Genomic DNA, 21,427 nt, shown 5'->3' with positions numbered 1-21,427 from the left:
TCTCCTGTTCTGAAATTAATTTTTGTTTTAATGCTCTTGGCAGTATACCAGATGGACAGGAAACTGCATGGGAGCATTGCCCAGGGAAAATTAAAGATGACTGAAAATAGCATGTGGCTCTCTGATGATACAAACCCTTGCAGATGATACAAATATTGGTGGAGGGGCAGGTAGTGTTGAGGAGGTGGGGGGAGCTGCCAAAGGATTTGGACAGGCTAGGATAATAGGCAAAGAAGTGACAGATAGAGTACAATGTGGGAAAGTATAAGTTACACACTTTGGGAGGAAGAATTGGATAACAGACTATTTTTCGGATAGGGAAAGGCTTCAGAAATCTGAAACACAAAGGGATTTAGGAGTCCTACTTTAGGATTCTCTTAAGATGAACATGCAGGTTCACTTGGCAGTTAGCATTCATTTCAAGACAGCTAGAATACATGAACAGGAATGTACTGCTCACACTGTATAAGGTTCTGATCAGACCATATTTGGAATACTGTGAGCAGTTTTTGTGCTATGTATGTAAGAAAGGATGTGATGGCCTTGGAGGGGTTCCATGGGAGATTTACAAGAAGGATTCTGGGATGAGGGATTTGTTTCATGAGGAGAGGTTGAGGACTCTGGAGTTTAGAAGGATGAGGGGCCATCGCTTTGATACTTTGAGAAAACAAAGAGGCTTGGATGGAGTGGACATGGATAAGATGTTTCCACTAGAAGGAGAGATGAGGACTTCAGGGCACACCCTCAGAATGAAGGGATGACCCATTAGAATTGAGATGAGGAGGATTTTCTTCAGCCAGAAGGTGATGAATCTGTCCAACAAAGGCTGTGGAGGCCGAACCATTGAATTTTAATAAGACAGAGATAGATAGGTTCTTCTTGAATATCAAGGGATCAGGAATTATGGGGAGAAGGTAGGAGATTAGGGCTGAGAAAGATATCAGCCATGATCAAATGGCAGATCAGATGTGATGGGCTGAATGACCAATTTTGTTCCCATATCTTATGGTATAATTCTACTTGTACAAGTTGTGATGGAGGGTTCAAATATTAAGAACATCAAAATAAAAGGGATGTTTTGAACAATTTGGAATATACTAAAAGAAATATGGTTTTATGCATACAGAGCCGATTGAGAGGTACTGGAAAAGCACAGCAAGTCAAGCAGCATCCAAGGAGCAGGAAAATCAATGTTCTGGACAACCTTGATGAAGGGCTTATGCCCAAAACGTTGGTTCTCCTGCTCCTTCGATGCTGCCTGACCTGCTGTGCTTTTCCAGCACCACACTCTTGACTCTGATCTCCAGCATCTGCAGTCCTCACATTCTCCTCCTTCATGCATACAGACATTGGCTGAACTTTTAAACAGTCTAATTCCCCACAATTAAAAATCACACAACACCAGGTTATAGTCCCAACAGGTTTATTTGGAAGCAGTAACTTTTGGAGCACTGTTCCTTTATCAGGTGGTTGTGGAGTATAAGATTGTCTTGTCTTACGATCTTATACTCCACAACCACCTAATGAAGGAGCAGTGTCCTGAAAGCTAGTGATTCCAAATGAACCTTTGGACTATAACCTGAGGTTGTGTGATTTTTAATTTTGTACACTCCAGTCCAACACTGGCATCTCCAAATCATAATTGCCCATAAACATTCATTTTTTCTCTTCCTGGTTGTTTGCTGAATCATATAAGGGAACAATTCTGTGATATTTCAACAGAAATTATCTGAGCAAGGCGAATGGATTGATTGCAGCAAATGGAGCAGTGGATGAAATGATCTGTCAGTAGGTAAGTGAATCAGACTTTATACAATGACTGCCTGCTAACTCAGTGCGAGTGGCCCCCACAAGATGAGGCAAGGAAGTGTGAAAAACAAACCTGTTTGGACTGAGCTGTCTGCATTTCTTTAACAGTTACCCTTTCATAAGTAAAATAAGAATTTTTTAGATTCTGATAAAAGAGACAAGTAAAAATGATTTCCTTCCATTTGTTTTGCTCTAATAAACCAAATAGCAAAACCACTTGTTCAAATTAATTCCTTGTAATCTGAACCATTGAAAATTGTGCTGTAAACCTCCAGATAATGTGAAATTTACTGATATTTTGCATGAGTACATTAATGTATTTTCTATTGTTGTTAATATCTGAAGAGTAGTAACACTATTAACCTAGTGACAATCACAGAAGACTTCCCATAATAGAAAATGAAGAATTGCTTCTGTTCATCTTGAATAACAAGAAGGTAGGTCAGCTAGTGCAATGTAGCTCTTCTTACAAGGATGATCTGGATAACTCCCTTTTCAAGGGAATTCCGGTTTTGATTGAGGTTATTAAAGGTATATGTCATTTCTGGGCTGGCCTCTAGCATGTATGGATGGAAAACACACACTGCTCACTGAGACTGATTGTAAAAGGTGTGTGTGTCCATAAATATTTTATCACTTATTAGTCCATCAAGCTACTTACTAATGTCCATTAAAAAACTTAAGAATTATTAATATTAATAATATACAAAACTAATAAGTTTTAGGAGCAAACTAGTGTAGATGCTGGAATCTGTATGGAAAACCTATTTGCAAGTTGATTTTTCTCTATCCTCAAATCTATCCTCATTGCATGTTACATCAGATATCAACTAGGAGAAAGTGAGGACTGCAGATGCTGGAGATTGGAGTTGAGAGTGTAGTACTGGAAAAGCACAGCAGGTCAGGCAGCATCCAAGGTGCAGGAGAATCGATGTTTCGAGTATAAGTCCTTCATCTGGCTTCCTTCAACTACATCAGATATCGGTTGAAATGATGAGAAATCTCTCAGTCAAATGAGAGCTATGAGCTGGTTAGTGGCAGGCTTTGAATAACAAATGCTGCACAATTGATATTCAGGTAACTTATAAACCATCTCTAATAAATCAAATAAAATCTTATTTATGGAAAACAAAAAAATGTTGGCTATCACAGCGGGTCAGGCAGCATCCATGGTGAGAAAGTAAGTTAACGTTTTGAGACTAGATGACAATGATCTCTCCCCCTTTGATGTTATGTACCTGAACCAAGAATGAGTTGATCGTGCTCCATCGCAGAAGGTTAGATTACTAAAGAATCCAAAGGGAGTTCCCAACAATGTTCAGAGTGTCAGAATTCAGAATGTTGTACTCCAGCAGCGAGTGAAGGGTGACACCATCATCATTTTGTCATCATTTTCATATATAGAACAGCAAATACCTTATAGAGGTTTACAAAATTATGAGGGGCAAGGATAGGGTTAATAGGCAAAGTCTTTTCCCTGGGGTCAGGGAGTCCAGAACTAGAGGGCATATGTTTAGGGTGAGAGGGGAAAGATATAAAAGAGACCTAAGGGCCAACTTTTTCCACACAGAGGGTGGTACATGTATGGAATGAGCTGCCAGAGGAAGTGGTGGAGGCTGGTACAATTGCAACATTTAAGAGGCATTTGGATGGGTATATGAATAGGAAGGGTTTGGAGGGATATGGGTCAGGTGCTGGCAGGTGGGAATAGATTGGGTTGGGATATCTGGTCGGCATGGACGGGTTGGACCGAAGGGTCTGTTTCCAAGCTGTACATCTCTATGACTCTATGATCCTAAATGGAGAATTAAGTCCCTAAATTATTTCTTTTGAGAGGTTCTTTATTAGTGACAGGGCTAACCTGAAAATGCACTTCACTTCACTGAAGTACCTATTGGAACTGGGCATTCAGAAATTGTGCTCTAATCAATGGGAACCAGAGCCCAATTCACTTCAGCATCAGCTCATGCCTCAAAATAATTCCACATTCAAACAGTTCACTATTGCATCGTCATTTGGACATTTGGTTGGAAAACCTTTCCAAAAAATTGTGTGCAATTAAAAATAAACTGTCCACTTTATTGCTAAAAAAGCTGTTTGTAAAGTTACACATTTTTTAATCTGTTGAAGTCAAATCATGTTATTAAAGGTAAGAGTGAGCAAGCGTAGACTGCTAGAAAATGAGGCAGAAGTTGTAATAATGAGCAAAGAATTGGCAGAGGAACCGAATAGGTAATTTGCATCAATCTTCATGGTGAAACACATCAGCAGCATCCCAGAACTTCAAGAGAGTCAGGGGCAGAGGTGAGGAAAAGGTGCTGGTGAAACTGAAATCTGAAGGTGGATAAATCACCAGGACCATGCGGACTACACCCAAGGTTTCTGAAGGGGATAGCTGACAAGATTGAAGGAATTGAATGTGATCTTTCAGGAATCACTGCAGTCAAAAGGGCCCCTGAGGACTGGAAAATGGCTAACGTAGCATCCATGTTTAAGAAAGGAGGGAGGCAGAAAGCAGGAAACTAGAGGTCAGTTAGCCTGATCTCGTTCATTGGTAAAATATTAGAGTTCACTATTAAGGATGTGATTACATAATAGTTGGAAGTGCATGGTAAAATAGGGCTGAGTCAGCATGGCTTCATTAAGGGGAGGTCATGCCTGACAAACTTATTGGAACTCCTTGAGGAGATAACAAGCAATAGGGAGAGGCTGAATAGACTGGAGCTATTTTCCCTGGAGCGTTAGAGGCTGAGGGTGACCTTATAGAGGTTTATAAAACCAGGAGCGGCATGGACAGGATAAATAGACAAGGTCTTTTCAAAACTTGGGGAAATAGATTTAAGGTGAGAAGGGGAAAGGGACCAAAGGGGCAACATTTTCACACAGAGGGTGGTGCGTGTATGGAATGAGCTACCAGAGGAAGTGGTGGAGGCTGGTATAATTACATTTAAAAGGCATCTGGATAGTTAGATGAATAGGAACGGTTTTGAGGGATATGGGCCAAATGCCGGCAAATGGGACTAGATTTATTTAGGGATATCTGAATGGCACACATGAACTGGACCAAAGCATCTGTTTGCATGCTGTAGATCTCTATGAGTTTATGACTATAAGTTAGACAAAGGAGAGCCAGTTGATGTGATCTATCTGGATTTCCAGAAGGCCATTGGCAAAGTGCTACATTGGAGGCTGTTAAATAAGATAAGAGTCCATGGTGTTAAGAGCAAGGTACTGGCATGGATAGAGGATTGGTAGACTGGCAGAAGGTATCGAGTGGGATAAAGGCATCTTTTTCAGGATGGCAGCCAGCAGCTAGTGCAGTTCTGCAGGGATCCATGTTGGGACCACAACTATTCATGTTATATATTAACTATCTGGATGACGGTATTGTTGCTAAGTTTGCAGATGACACAAAGATAGATGAAGGGAAAGAGAAAGTTGAGGAAGTGGCGAAGCTGTGGAAGGACTTGGACAGACTGGGAGAATGAGCAAGGAAGTGGTCGATAGAATACAATATGGGAAAGTGTGAAGTCACGCACTTTGGTCAGAAGAATGGAGTCAGAGACTATTTTCTAAATGGGGAAATGCTTTGGAAACCTGAAGCACAAAGGGACTTGGGAGTGCTAGTTCAAGATTCTCTTAAGGTTAACATGCAGGCTCAGTCCACAGTTAGGAAGGCAAATGCAATGTTAGCATTGAAATGAATTCATTTCAAGAGTGCTAGAATCCAAGAGCAGAGATGTATTGTTGAGGCTACATAACATTCTAGTTAGACCGTATTTGCAATATTGTGAGCAGTTTTTGGCTCCAAATCTAAGGATGTGCTGGCATTGGAGGGGGGCCTAGAGAGAGCTGACAAGAAGGATCCCTGGGATGAAGGGCTTGTCGTATAAGGTATGGTTGAGGACTCTGGGTCTATACTCAATGGAGTTTAGAAGGATGAGGGGGCCATCTCATTGTAACTTACAGAACACTGACAGGCCTGGATAGAGTGGGCATGGAGGGGATGTTTCCACTAGGAAGAGAGATGAAGACCTGAGAGCATAGCCTCACAATGAAAGGATGACTCTTTAGAACTGAGATGAAGAGGAATATCTTTTGCCAGAGCATGGTTAATCTGTGGAACTCATTACCATAGAAGGCTATGGAGGACAAGTCAGAGTGTCTTGAGGACAGAGATAGATAGTTTCTTAATTTGTAAGGGGATCAAAGGTTATGGAGAGAAGCCAGGAGAATGGGGTTGAGAAAGATCTCAGCCATGATCAAATAATCAAATGCAAGAGCAGACTTGATAGGCTGAGTGGTCTAATTCTTCTCCTATATCTTATGATCTTAAAAGAATTATTCCTTTTACATAATTTGATCTCTCTTAAATCAAAATGATGTAATTAAAAAGCCTTTTCTGTTCTTTTGTTGAGATTGCCGAATTCATAAATCTTGATAAATGGAATATTTGCCAAAATAAGTAGACATATTGTACTAGAAAAAAAGACAGTAATGTGTCTGTTAAAATACAGTCCAGAGGAACTTCACACAAAGATATTAATTCATCTGCATGCTAGGATACGATACAGCCACTTCATTCCATTGAAAAATCTGATGAAGGCTTGTTTTCCTGTCTCTGCATCACTGCCATAGAAGGATAAGGTTGCAAAACGTCTTTGTTACGAATGGAGGACATGGATAAAAATTACAGTACTCTGTCAATTCAGCAAACAGGACAAATGTTTTGTACCACAAAGCAAGTGCTATTTCCCAATTTCAATGAGAGCATTAATTTCTCCATTTATTTCTTAATTTAAAGAGGGTACATAGATTTGAAAGTTTGAATGATCTTAACGACAATTAATCTTCTAATTATAGAAACAATTTGTTTCAGTGTTCACTATTGATCTGACAGACAGGCCAATATTACTTTGTACATTGCTTCACTGCGAACCTGTTATTATATTGCCCCATTATAACTTTAAAGCAACAATTACATGGCATAAAATAACTTACTGCTTCTGCTTAAGAATTTGACTGTCAACTTGGCTTCAAGGTTAACAGCATGGTTTTACTGCAGATTAATTTTGTGTCTGCGGGCTAACTGATCCCATTCTCCTTCGTCATGAGCTATCCGAATCCAATGATGAAAGCCAACAAATTTACAATGAAATATTATCCACATTCTCTGAAACCTTTGCAAGACAATTTCAAAAATTGCTTTTTACAAGTTCCTCTAATTGACTTTTATTCCTTGTTCATACGTTCACTCGATTTTACAAATTTTATTTTGTTATTGTGGAGGGAGTTTCAGGATTTTGACCCAATGACAATGTATTGCTAAAACAGGTTAGTGTGAGACTTGGAGGGGAGCTTGCAAGTAGTGGTGCTCCCCAGTGCCTGTTGACCTTGTTCTTCAAAGTGCTAGAGGTCAGATGTTTGGAAGGTGCGACTGAAAGAGCCTTGGTGAACTGCTACAGTGGTTAAGGCGCATATTGCAACCTCAGTGCAGCTCTGTTCAGAGGGAGTAAATGTTAATACTTGAAGCGTGTGCTAATCAAATGGGATGCTATTTCCACTATTCAGAGTTTAATGGATTTGAGTCACTTCTGTTGCGCTACGCACTGCTCCCTAGCTGCCCTCATGCTGAGGCTGGTTAATTATACTTTTGCTCCACTTTGTGGCCTCAGAATTGTACCAATGCTAAATCAAAGATATCAAAATCTCTGTGATTAACAAAATCTCACAACTAAGGAGCAGTCACTAATCTTCACCATGTGTCATGAATACAAATCATACACCATTCCATTTCTCTGATAATATTTTCTCCACACTACATTCACCAAAATCATAGACACGTTCTGTAAAAGCATTTTAAGGTTATGTTTCGTGCAACAAGCTGAGGAAACTTTCTCCACTTGGTAAAATAGAAGAGGGTAGCAGACTCAGGAGAGAAGTAAACTGGTTTTCTACACAAAAAATGAACCAGATGAAATCAAATCCATGGTAACTGGATAATGCATATGTGTATGATTAGCACTCATATTGTTGCTTGTTTGCATAATGTACTCACCCTTTGTTTCTCTTCAGCCCTCGTAGACTTCTTACAGTCGGGATGCCAAACCGTGGAACCTGTTAGGAGGATGATTGGAATCTGAACATGAAACTCTATAAAGTGAATGATCAGTTCCAGTAACTAAGCAACATTTGCATTATCACTTTTTAAAATTTTTTGCTCTGTTTGAAAGATTAATACAGGGGAGATGATGGCTGAGTGATATTATTGCTAGACAATCAACGTAGAGACCCAGATAATGTTCTGGGGACCTGAGTTTGAATCCCACCATGGCAGATGGCAGAATTTCAATTCAATAAAAGTCTGGAATTAAGCTCTAATGATGACCATGAAACCATTGTCGATTATCAAGAAAAGTCCATTTGGTTCACTAATGTCCTTTAGGAAAGGAATCTGTTATCCTTACCTGGGCTGGCCTTCATGCGACTCCAGACACAGCAATGTGGTTGACTCCTAACTGCTCTCTGGGCAATAAATGCTGGCATAGCCAGTGCTGCCCACATCTCAAAACAACACAATAGAAGAATGACCTGCACTATAGAAAACCCTAATCTTATAAAACAATACAAAAATGTATTTGATAAAAATGATAAACTATAGCCACTTTAAACATTAAAATGGGAGCTGAAATTGAAAGCTTATTTCACTAACATAGGTAGTAAGTTGATAAAAGTATAAATGGCAGCTATGATGATTGCACTCAGAGAATATACAAGTTTTTTTTTCATTTAGGATGGCATAGCTGGAGGTTGTTCTTTTTACCTGGTAACAGTGCCAAACGTGTCTTGGTCAGGTATAATAGAAGTTGGCCAAATATTATCCAAGCAATATACTTTCTGTGCTATTCTGATAACAGATTTCCCAGTGGAAAAATTATGATGTAAGTGCTGTGATCAGTTAATTGCCAATTTAGAGAAGCTCATGGTTGTACTGTGACATGCTGCAGTCCACTAACATGAACTATTGTACCAGTAAGACCACTGACACTGATAAAGATGTTATGAAAAGCTTGCCTTGGCTCTGCTCCAAGACATTATTTTATACTTATGCTTCTGTGGCCATTGGTTGTACAAATAGAGACAGCATATGATGAACACTGTAACTCTTGTAATGAAAAATTATTATTTAATAAATTAATTTACAATGTCATTGGTTGTATTAATTTATTCACAAATGTTATAGAACATAGAACATAGAAAAATACGCCACAGAACAGGCCCTTTGGCCCATGATGTTGTGCCGAGAATTAATCCTAATGTAAAATAAAATAACCCAACCTACCCACCCCTCAAATTCACTGCTATCTTTGTGCATGTCTAGCAGTCGCTTAAATGTCCCTAATGACTCTGCTTCCACCATCACCAAGGCAATGCATTCCATGCATCCACAACTCTCTGCGTAAAGAACCTACCTCTGATGTCGCCTCTATACCTTCCTCCTATATCTTAAAACTATGACCCCTCGTGCCAGTCAATCCTGCCCTGGGGAAAAGTCTACGGCTATTGACTCTATCCATGCCTCTCATTACCTGTATACCTCGATCAGGTCACTTCTTTTTCTCCTTCTCTCCAGAGAGAGAAGTCTGAACTGAGTAAATGTCTCTTCATAAGGCAAGCCCTCCAGTCCAGGCAGCATCCTGCTAAACCTTCTTTGCACCCTATCCAAAGCCTCAGTATCTTTCCTCTAGTAGAGTGACCAGAACTGGACACAATATTCCAAGTGTGGTCTCACCAGGGACTTGTAGAGCTGCAGCAAAACCTCACAGATCTTAACCCGATCGCCCTGTTAATGAAAGCTAAAACACCATATGCTTTCTTAACAACCCTATTCACTTGGGTGGCAACTTTGAGGGATCTATGTACTTGAACACCAAGATCACTCTGTTCCTCTACACTGCCAAGATTCCTGTCTTTAATCCAAACTATCTGCATTAGGAGGTTTCAAGTCGATATTGGGAAAATTGAAATCACCCATAATAACCACCCTGCTACATCTGCATTTTCCCAAAATCTGCCAGCCTATAAGTTCTTCAATCTCTCTACTGCTATTAGGGGACCTGTAGAAAACCCCCAATGAGGTGGTTGCTCCCTTGCTGTTCCTAATTTCCACTCATACCAACTCAGTAGGCAAACCTTCCTCAACAACCGTCATTTCTGTAGCCGTGATGCACTCTCCGATTAGCAACGCTGTACCCCTCCTCTTTTTCCACCCTCCCTGTTCATTTTAAATATTCTAAACCTTGGAACATCTCGCAATCATTCGTGCCTCTGCGAAACCCACGTCTCCGTTATAGCCACAACATCATAGCTCCAAGTACTGATCCATTCTCGAAGTTTATTCACTCTTATTTCTGACACTCCTTGTGTTAAAGCAGATACAGTTTAACCAATCCCTTTGTTTCATCACATGAGAAACCTTCCCAATAGTTTCACTACATCCTGTCTCTGTCCCATCTACATCTACTTATCATTTAACTTGTTAACTTGTCATTTATATCTTGAACACTTTGAAAACACTTTTAAAAGCAAAGGTAAGGCAAAGTTGCCTTAGCCTTTGTTGCTAAGTCCTTTGAGCATAGGAGTTGGGAAGTCATGTTGAGGTTGTATAGGACATTGGTGAGGCCTCTTCTAGAGTACTGTGTCCAGTTCTGGTTGCCCAGTTACAGGAAGGATATTATTAAGTTGGGGAGAATTCAGAAGAGATTTATCAGAATGTTGCTGGGTATGGAAGGCTTGAGTTATGAAGAAAGGCTAGATAGGCTGGGACATTTTTCACTGGAGTATAGGAGGTTGAGAGGTAACCTTACAGAGGTTTATAACATCATAAAGGGTATAGACAGGATTAAAGATAGCTGTCCTTTCCCTAGGATGGGGATTTCAAGACTAGGGGACACATTTTGAAGGTGAGAGGAGAGAGATTTAAAAAAATATGAGGGGCAATTTTATTTACATAGAGAGTGGTTTGTGTGTGGAATGGACTTGCTGAGGAAATGGTGGATGTGGGCATAGTTACAATGTTTAAAACTAACTTAGACAAGTACATGAATAGGAAAGATTTGGAGGGATAAGTGCCAGGAACTGGCAGGTGGGATTAATTAAGCTTGCGATTATGTTCTGCATGGACTGGTTGGACTGTTTCTGTGCTGTATGACTCTATAACTCTAGTCCCAGAGAACCAAAGAACTGCAGTCTCATTACAGAGAGACTACTGGTGGTGAGTTTAACCTGGGGAATTGAACTGCTGCTGTTGACATCACTCTGCAGCACAAATCAGCCATCCAACCAACTGAGCTAATAGGTAGTAATAAGTGGGCAATTGGATATATATGTATATATCAATAAATTTTAAATCTTTTGTTAATGATTACTGCCTGTTTGATTCAGTGAGCTTCAGATATGAAACAAATTCCTTAATTGCTAACTTAAGGAACCTGACTGGCTTATTTTTTACACTAAGTTAGACACAGTTAAGTATTTATTTATTACATTTGCAATATCCTTATTGTGTTAAATTCAAACCTGTTGTCACTAATATAGAAGTAGGGTGGTGAGAGAAGTCAGTTCACCTTTCCTGACTTGAGTTTAACATTACATGCTCCTGAATTCCTGAAACATGTTAATTTGTGTTTGTTTCAGATTAGCACAATTTGACTTGGAATCAAACCCTGCAGAACATTAGAACTAAAGATGGCTGCTTCGGTACCAAAAGATGCACTTAATTACTATGGACTGAATTCAAATGTTAGGAAAATAAATGCAATGGTCTGTGCTTTGAGTTTATTTCTTTTTACAATGTTATTCTCAGTGAAAACTCTTCTTGCAGTTGGAACAATAACCAGGCCTTATTCATGTGTTTTATGGCATACCTCTATGTTCATGATGTCTCAGTGATACAGCCAGGCAGAATAACATTTATACAGCATTTCATCAGAAAAGTCTCAGAAGCTTCTCAAGACAGGTTCAGTACATTTAATTTTCTTAGAGTACAGTGGTAGTTATCTGGACAACTAAGATCCTACTAACGGTAGCTAAATGATACATCAGGGAAGTATTTGGGAGGGCCTCAACATCAGGCTGGGGATGGTGTTGAGACGGGTCAATTGAGACCCAAGGTTTCCATGTGGAGGCCAGGGACTCTGTCAGCTCATCCAGCTAAAATGTGAAGAGGCAAAAAAAAACTGGATCTTTTTGGCTCTTTTTTCAAACATATTGACCTGTCAAGGAAGTCACAATGATGCCACTGTACAGGCCTCTAACTAAAATGGCAGTTTGGGCTTGATATTATATTTTGACCTAAACTCAATACTTAAGGAAGGATCCTTGTTAGCGCCTGTTAACAAGTGTAGGTTATGAGTGGAATTGATGGGAATAAAGGATTAATGCAGGCCAGTTCCACAGCCGTTCTGAGGGCCCTTCAACTTCCATCAGGAAAAGAATGCCAACATTTTCCTGACAGTGAGTGATGTGGTATTTTGCTTAAGTCTTGGAGTGTACTTTAAACTAAATCTTCTAATTCAAACAAAAGGGTGCTACCAGCTGAATCAAGCTGTCAATGTTTTCAATGCAGATAAAATGATCTCAATGGTCTTTCTGAGCTCCCCAATAACTACTGTACACAAATTCCTTTATAGTTTCCAGTCATGGAAATGAATTTACATACTCAATGTGCTGTGTTTAAAAGTATCCCATCTTATTTGTACAGTAGGAAATCACAGCAATCTAAAATTACCATTTTGAGTTTAAGAGTGCATACCAGAGCAATACACCAGCTAATTTCCCGCTCTTCAAACATCTCCACCTTAGTATAGTAATCAATCATGCCATCTCTACTTTTTAATGCCTTTGAAAGATAGTTATAATAAACTGTTCGAAAAGGAGTTATACTCCATTTAAAAGTTTGATAAAAGCAAACATCCACTGTAGTTTTACAATTTTTTGAGGATTTTAAATCTGGTTGTTCTTATCTATATGATTGCTCTAAGTCCCTAAATTTAATGACCAATGCTATCAATGGAACAGAAATCAATTAGAGTCACAGAGTGATAGAGGTGTACAGCACGGAAACAGCCCCTTTGCTCCAACTCATCCAGGCCAACCAGATATCCCACCTAATCTAGTCCCATTTGCCAGCACTTCGCCCATATCCCTCTAAACTCTTCCTATTCATATACCCATCCAGATGCCTTTTAAATGTTGTAAGTGTACCATCCTCCACCACCTCCCCTGGCAGCTCATTCCATACACACACCACCCTCTGTGTGAAAAAGTTGCCCCTTAGGTCCTTTTAAATTTTTCCCCGCTGACCCTAAACCTATGCCTTCTAGTCAATGTACCCTATTCATGACCCCGCCCCCCCACCCATGATTTTATAAACCTCTATAAGGTCACCCTTCAGCCTCTGATGTTCCAGGGAAAACAGCCTCTCCATGTAGTTCAAAGCCTTCAACATTGGCAACATCCTTGTAAATCTTTTCTGAATGCTTTCAATTTCACAACAGTCTTTCAATAGGAGGGAGACCAGATTTGCACACAATATTCCAAAAGTGGCCTAACCAATGTCCTGTACAGCCACAACATGACCTCACAATGCCTATATTCAATACTCTGAACAATGAAGGAAAGCATAGCAAACACTTTCTTCACTATCCTATCTACCTGCGACTTTCAAGGAGCTAGGAATCTGCACTCCAAGGTGCAGCTTTGTTCAGCAACACTCCCCAGGTCCTTACCATTAAGTGTATAAGTTCTGCTCTGACTTACCTTTCCAAAATGCAGCATCTCACATTTATCTAAATTAAACCCTATCTGCCACTCCTCACCCATTGGCCCACCTGATAAAGATCCTGTTGTAATCAGAGGTAACCTTCTTCACTGTCCACTGCACCTCCAATTTTGGTGTCATCTACAAACTTACAGGTGACACCACTGGTCACAGGCCTCTAGTCTGAAAAACAACCCTCCAGCACCACCCTCTGGCAATTACCTTCATACCAATTCTGTATCCAAATGGCTAGTTCCCCGTATATTCCATGTGATCTAACCTTGCTGATCAGTCTACCATGAGGAACCTTGCCAAATGCCTTACTGAAGTCCACATAAATCACATCCACCACTCTGCCCTCATAAATACTCTGCATTACTTCTTCAAAAAAAACTCAGTCAAGTTAGTGAGTCACAATTTCCCTTGCACAAAGCCATGTTAGCTATCCCAAATCAATCCTTGTCTTTCCAAATACATATACATCCTGACCCTCAGGATTCCCCCCCAACAACATGTCCACCTCTGACGTAAGGCTCACAGTCCATAGTTCCCTGGCTTTTCCTTACCACCTTTCTTAAATAGTGGCACCACGTTAGCCAATCTCTAGTCTTCTGGCACCTCACCTCAACTATCTCAGCAAGGGGCCCAGCAATTACTTCCCTAGCTATCCACAGACTTCGAGGGTACACATGATCAGGTCCTGGGGATTTAATCACTTTTATGCAATTTAAGAAATCCAGCACCTCCTCCTCTGTAATATGGACATTTTTCAAGATGTCACGAGCTATTTCCTCACATTCTATATCTTTCATGTCCTTCTCCACAGTGAACACTAATGCAAAATACTCATTTAGTATCTCCCCCATCTCCTGTCGTTCTACACATAGGCTGCCTTGCTGATTTTTGTGGAGCCCTATTCTCTCCCTAGTTACCCTTATGTCCTTAATATATTTATAAAATCTCTTTGGAATCTCCTTAACTGTGTTTGCCAAAGCTATCTGATGTCCCCTTCTTGCTCTCCTGATTTCCCTCTTAAGTATACTCCTACTGTCTTTATATTTTTCTGATGATTCACTCCATCTATCCTGCCTATACCTGACATACTCTTCCTTCTTTTTCTTAACCAAACCCTCAATTATTCAAGTCATCCAGCATTTCCTGAACCTACCAGCCTTTCCTTTCACCCTAACAGGTATATACTTTCTCTGGATTCTTGTTATCTCATTTTTGAAGGCTTCCCATTTTCCAGCTGTCCTTTTACCTGTGAACGTCTGCCTCCAATCAACTTTCAAAAGTTCTTGTCTAATACCATGAAAATTGGCCTTTCTTCAATTTTGAACTTCAACTTTTAGATCTGGTCTATCAGTTTCCATCGCTATTTTAAAACTAATAGAATTATGGTTGCTGGCCCCAAAATGCTCCCCCACTGACACCTCAGTCATCTGCCCTGCCTTATTTCCCAAGAGTAGGTCAAGTTTTGTACCTTCTCTAGTAGGTATATGCACATATTGAATCAGAAAGTTTTCTTGTACACACTTAACAAATCCCTCTCCATCTAAACCCTTAATACTGTGGCAGTCCTAATCATAAAATTCCTTACCATAACCACCCTATTATTCTTACAGATAACTGAGATCTCCTTACAAATTTGTTTCTCAATTTTCTGCTGACTACGGAGAGGGTCTATAATACAATCCCAATAAGATGGTCATCCCTTTCTTATTTCTCAGTTCCACCCAAATATCTTTCCTGGATGTATTTCCATGATTATTCTCCCTAAATACAACCATAATGTTATCCCTTATCAAAAACGCCACTCTCCCTCCTCTCTTGCCTCCCTTTCTGTCCTTCCTGTATCCTAGAACATTAATCTGCCAGTCCTGTCCATCCATGAGCCACATCTGCAATTGCTATGATATCCCAGTCACATGTTCCTAGCCATGCCCTGAGTTCATCTGCCTTCCCCGTTAGGCCCCTTGTATTGAAACAAAAGCAGTTTAATTTATCAGTCCTACATTGTTCTCTGCTTTGTCCCTGCCTGCCCTGACTGTTTGACTTGCTCCTTTTCCCAACTGTACCAGTCTCCAATTGATCTCTTTCCTCACTATTTCCATGGGTTCCACCCACTCCCACTTTACTAGTTTAAATTTTCCTGAGCAGCTCCAGCGAATCTCCCTACCAGCATATTACGCCCCTTCCAATTCAGGTGCAATCCGTCCTTCTTGTACAGGTTTCTTCTACCCCAGAAGAGATTCCAACAATCCAAAAATTGTTCTCTCTTGCACCAGCTCCTCAGTCACACATTCATCTGCTCAATCCTTCTATTTCTACCCTGAGTCACTCGTAGCACTGGGAGTAATCCAGATATTACTACTCCTGAGGACCTCCTTTTTAAATTCTTGTCTAACTTTCTCCATTCTCCCTTCAGAATCTCATTCTTTTCCCTTCCTATGCCATTAGTTTATCGGACATTTTGGATTTATTGTTACGTAATTAGAAAAGATTAATCAATAAGCTTGCTGTAAATGTGTTGGTTAACATAATAAGATAGATTTTCGAAGATTTAATGTCATATAATTCATTCAGAAATTAAGTTTAATGAAAGGAAATTATGAAAGTTTGAGAAGATAAGGTGGTTTGCAAAAATGCACTAAAAGATTTGAAGTTAGACAGACAATAGCTAGTATTTAAAGAAACACTACACAGTCTACAACAGCCATCTATTCTTCTGAGACAGAAATACCCAAAGAAAAATGTAAATCAACAGTGGCTAAAGAAATAAATTAAATATTGCATTCGATCCAAAGAAGTTGCTCATAAAGATGTCAGAAGAAGTGGTCAGCTGGAGGATTGGGAGCAATTTAGAACCCAGATAAGGAGGATTAAGAAATTGTATTAGACAGGAATATCAACTACCATGGAACATAAAGGCAGATTACAAAATGCTTCTTTAGTTATGTGAGAAGGAAAAGGTTAGGTAGGAGAAATGTGAACCTATTACAGCTGGGTACAGGAGAATTTATAGTGAACAACGGGAAATTGATGAAGAAACTAAACAATTGTGTTGCATTTGCATTCAGGGTAGAAGCCATAAAAAATCTCTCTAAACTACAAGATGACCTACAGAGGTCACAACTACAGAGTTTGTGAAACTGTTGCACTAAAATTAACTGGTATTAGTAAACCCACAATACTTGAAAAGTGAACTAGACAAGGTTGAGGAATCCTCTGAGCCTGATGAATTTCATCCCACAGTGTGAAAGGAAATACTAAAGAGATAATGAATTTATTGGGGGTTATCTTTCATAATTCTGTAGATTCTAGTAAGGTTCCTGTTGAGTGTAAGATCACAATACAAATATCACTATTTAAGAAGGGAGGAAGAGGGACAGTAAAGAACTACAGAACTATTGTGTGTCAATAGTAAGGAGCTCTTTGAGGATATTAGCTGCAGTGTTGATTAAGAAAAGCTAGTGTATGTGATGCACTTGGATTTTCAGAAGGTTTTTCGTAAGATCCTACATAGGAGGTTAGCAAATAAAATTAGAGCACATGAGATTGAGGTTAATACGCTAGTTTGAATAAGAATTAGTTAACAGACAGAAAGTCAAGAGTTGTAATAAATATATCATTCTCAGGATGTAGGCTGTAAAGAGTGTGGTACCACAAGGATCAGTGCTCAGTCCACAACTATTACAATTCATAGGTATCATTTTGATGAGGGGACCATTTATAATGTTTTCAAATTTGCTGAAGACTCCAAGTTGGATGGAAATACAATTGATGAGGAAGGTGCAAATGGGGGTTCAAGAGTACTTGGTTAAGTGAATGGGCTAGAACGTAACAGATGAAATTTAATGTAAATAAGTGTGAAACTATTCACTTCTATTGAAAAAAACTGAAAAGCAGAATTTTTCTTTAATGATGAGAGGTTGGGTAGTGCTGATGTCCAAAGGGACATGGATGTCTCTTGTTCACCTGAAGACAAATGGTATATTGGTCTCCATGTCAATGAGGTTTCAGTACAGAAGTAAAGATGTCCTTTACAGAAGTAAAAATGAGCCTTGGTGAAGACTCACTTGGAGCATTGTGAACATCTTTAATCCCCATATGAAAGGAGGTTTATACTTGTAAGAGGGTCTGCAATAGAGGCTGATCAGAAAGAATCATAGAAAAGTTACACTGCAGTGAGAGACCATTCAACCCATCATGTCTGGATGAACAGAATAGAACAGTCCATCATAATCACACTTATTAGCGCTACGTCCGTAGCCTTGCAAGTTACTGTGGTTCAGGTGCTAGAATGAATTGCTTTAAATGAGCTCAGAGTTTCCACCTTGATGTTGATCAAACCAAACCCCCTCAAAATATATTAAGAAGATAGCCTGGACTGCAACTATCTCTTATGTTTAAAGGCAAGTATAACATGTTACATTCTGGATGCAATTCGTTTTGTCAAACTATCAGGGCTGAAGCAAAACACAATTCCTTTACTATAGTTAAAATACAAACAAAAGAAAGAGGAATTGGAATAACAACTCTATTAGGAAGTTTAACAGAATAATAGATTAATTAATTGCTAAACAGCAACTGCTCCAATATAGTAACATCCCATAAACACAGCCTTGGCAAAGGCAACTTCAGTGAAATAGATTGTCTCACATGGCAAGAGAAAACTCAGAGAGAGAGAGAGAGAAAGGGAGTGCGAGAGAGACAAGTGTTTCGCTGTAGCAGAGAGTGATGTACATCAGCTTCCACATCTGGCTTTGAGACCCCAGCAACTACTAAAAGCTAAAACTAAAATGGGAGCTTGACCCCACCCATTCATGCTGCTTCTATTATCCAACTTAGAAAAAGGCCCAAGGCCTCACAAGTTATTTACTTTATTGGCCTGGAATAGATCGCTCAGCATCTCTGTCTCAACCACTTCTCATAAAAAAAAGGACAAAATGCCAGAGTATCATCACAATCTCAACCACCAAATTGGGCAGTGACACCCATCACCCTGTGACTGAAAATATGATGAGATTACCTACAGTGTAGAAACAGGCCCTTTGGCTCAACAAGTCCACGCCGACCCTACAAAGAATAACCCACCCAGACCCATTCCCCTACCCTACATTTACTAATGCACCTAACACTATGGACAATTTAGCATGGCCAACTCACCTAACCTGCACATCTTTGGATTGTGAGAGGAAACCGGAGCACCTGGAGGAAATCCACACAGACACAGGGAGAATGTGTAAACTCCACACAGACAGTCACCCTAGGTGGGCATCGAATCCGGGTCCCTGGCGTTGTGAGGCTGCAGTGCCAACCACTGAGCCACCATGCTGCCCCATTAGGAAAGATATTTTCCAATGTTCCCTCTCTCTGTAATCTTTCTACTAATCACCTAAATCTATGTAAATCTATATATCGAGCTTTGACAAAGGGTCAGTTATACTCGAAACGTCAGCTCTTTTCTCTCCTTACAGATACTGCCAGACTTGCTGAGATTTTCCAGCATTTTCTCTTTTTTGGTTGGGGACCTAAATCTATGTCCCCAGGAAACTGATCTCCCTGCTAGGGAAAATCCATGGCTACTAGCCAAACCTTTCATTATTTTGTATACCTCAAACAAAATATCCCTCAGCTTCCAAAGTAGAAATTGTTGGAAAAGCTAGGCAGGTCCGCCAACATTTGTAGAGAGAAATCAGAGTTAACCTTTTGGGTTGTTTGACCCTTCTTCAGTTCTGATACATTTCTAGCATTGCAGCCTTGTTTTCATTTGTTGCATTTTGTCCAATGAAGGAAAGCATTTCATGTGTCAAGTTTACTACATTATCTATTTGCTATTTCACCGATGTGTAGACATGCACCACAAGGACTTTAAATTTTCACTGTTGCTCGTAATATTTTCCCACTTTTTTGTATAACCCCTTTTTTTTTGTTTGTTCTCCCTAAATACAAAACATTGAAGTTGTCTGGATAGTATTCTATTTACCACTTTTACACATTCTCATCCAAACCACTGATATCATGCTACACTGAACATCCACCCTCATCACTACCAATTTTTGTGTTATTTGAAAATCCCCCAAATATGACCCCCCACACTTAAGAGGAAATCATTAACATGTGCCATAAATAGCAAGGGATCCAACATCAAGTCTTGTGCAACACCAAATGAGAGAGATTCCATTTGCAAAATCATCCATCGGCCATTATGCTTTTGTCCTGTCACTGAGCAAATTTTGAATTCAACTCACCACGTTCCCCTGTATCCCATGGGCTTTAATTTTTCTGACCCATAAGACTGTGCAAAATACTTCACTAAAATCCATGTACACCTACTCCTTGTTGTTTGCAGATTCACCGCCATCGACCCTAGACCCCTTTTTTCTCTCCCATTGACGCATCCAGTTTGATCAGATGGTCCTTTATGGTAGATAGGAAATTTATACTGTAGAGGTCTGAGTTTTTTGTTATCCATGGGAGGACTGTGCCTTCAACCCCAAAGATAATGAGAATTTGTTGCAAACAATATCGACTTCATTACCCTCATTAATCTTCCTTGTCAATTCCTCAAGAAAATCAATGAAATTAATAAGACAAGAACCTTCTTTAATAAACCCATGCTAACTATCCTTCATAAATCTTTGTCTTTTGAAGTAATAGTTAATCCTATATCTCATTACGGATTCTACTAATTGATACATTTCTAGCAACTACCCCCCCTGTCACTTAATGTGGCATTGAGAGATGATCAGCAATGATCTAATTGAATGGTGGCACAGAATTGATGGTTTTTTGTTTCATTCACAGGATGAGGGTGACACTGGCTAGACTAGGATTTATTACCCATCTTCAATTGCCCAGAGTGCTATTAAAATTTGACCACAATGCTGTGGGTCTGGAATCCATATGTCGGCCAGACCAGGTAAGAACGGCAGTTTCCTTCGACAAAGGACATTAGTGAACCAGATGGGTTTTCCAACAATTGTTGTCATTAGACTCTTAATAAAGATTTTCACTGAATTCAAATTTCACCATCTACCACGGTAAGATTCAAACCTGGATCCCTAGAACATCAGTTGAGTCTTTGGATTAATAGTCCAGTGATACTACCACAAGGCCATCGCCTGCCTTGCTGAATGGATCTCATTTATCAATGTTCCTTTCTCATTGATAAATGAGAAATGTGGAGTAATATCTATTTTCCTTGTTATCCAACCCCTGCATCAAAAAGCCTGTGATTATGCATATGAAAAGTTCTCATATCTGAAAAGTTGGCTAATCCTGGGCAGAACCTTCATTCAAATAAATCTAGATTTGAGGATTTGAAAGTCTCCGCTTTCTTGTGAACTGCTATTAAAGGCACTAATCCTGCTTGCAGTAAGTTAATGCCATTAAACAATGTTACATTTTAGGAAGCCTGGATGTGAAGCAAAACAAGAACAGCATTGAAACAGAAAGGGTAGGGAAGTCTGCTAAGGTACAATCTCAGAGTGGCGTAAAGTGAGCTTTAATTTGCAACTGATCATGACATATTTTTAGATTAGATTACTTACAGTGTGGAAACAGGCCCTTCGGCCCAACAAGTCCACACCGCCCCGCCGAAGCGCAACCCACCCATACCCCTACATCTACCCCTTACCTAACACTACGGGCAATTTTAGCATGGCCAATTCACCTGACCTGCACATCTTTGTGACTGTGGGAGGAAACCGGAGCACCCGGAGGAAACCCACGCAGACATGGGGAGAACGTGCAAACTCCACACAGTTAGTCGCCTGAGCGGGAATTGAACCC

The 21,427-nt window shown here is 39.8% G+C and overlaps 1 protein-coding gene across 1 annotated transcript in view; it reads right to left on the bottom strand.

The window, feature by feature from the left end:
• ablim1b (actin binding LIM protein 1b) overlaps positions 1 to 21,427 on the bottom strand; it is a 254,903-nt gene that overhangs the window by 69,144 nt on the left and 164,332 nt on the right. Inside the window, exon 8 of the mRNA XM_072557362.1 lies at positions 7,868 to 7,926. Coding sequence (XP_072413463.1) covers positions 7,868 to 7,926 — 59 coding nt within the window. The remainder of the gene's footprint in view (positions 1 to 7,867; positions 7,927 to 21,427) is intronic.

The sequence above is a fragment of the Chiloscyllium punctatum genome, chromosome 38, assembly GCF_047496795.1.
Source record: "Chiloscyllium punctatum isolate Juve2018m chromosome 38, sChiPun1.3, whole genome shotgun sequence".
In the NCBI taxonomy this organism is placed as follows: Eukaryota; Metazoa; Chordata; class Chondrichthyes; order Orectolobiformes; family Hemiscylliidae; genus Chiloscyllium; species Chiloscyllium punctatum.
The sequence above is the reverse complement of the archived record's forward strand: the minus strand, read 5'-3'. Positions and strand labels throughout refer to the sequence as shown.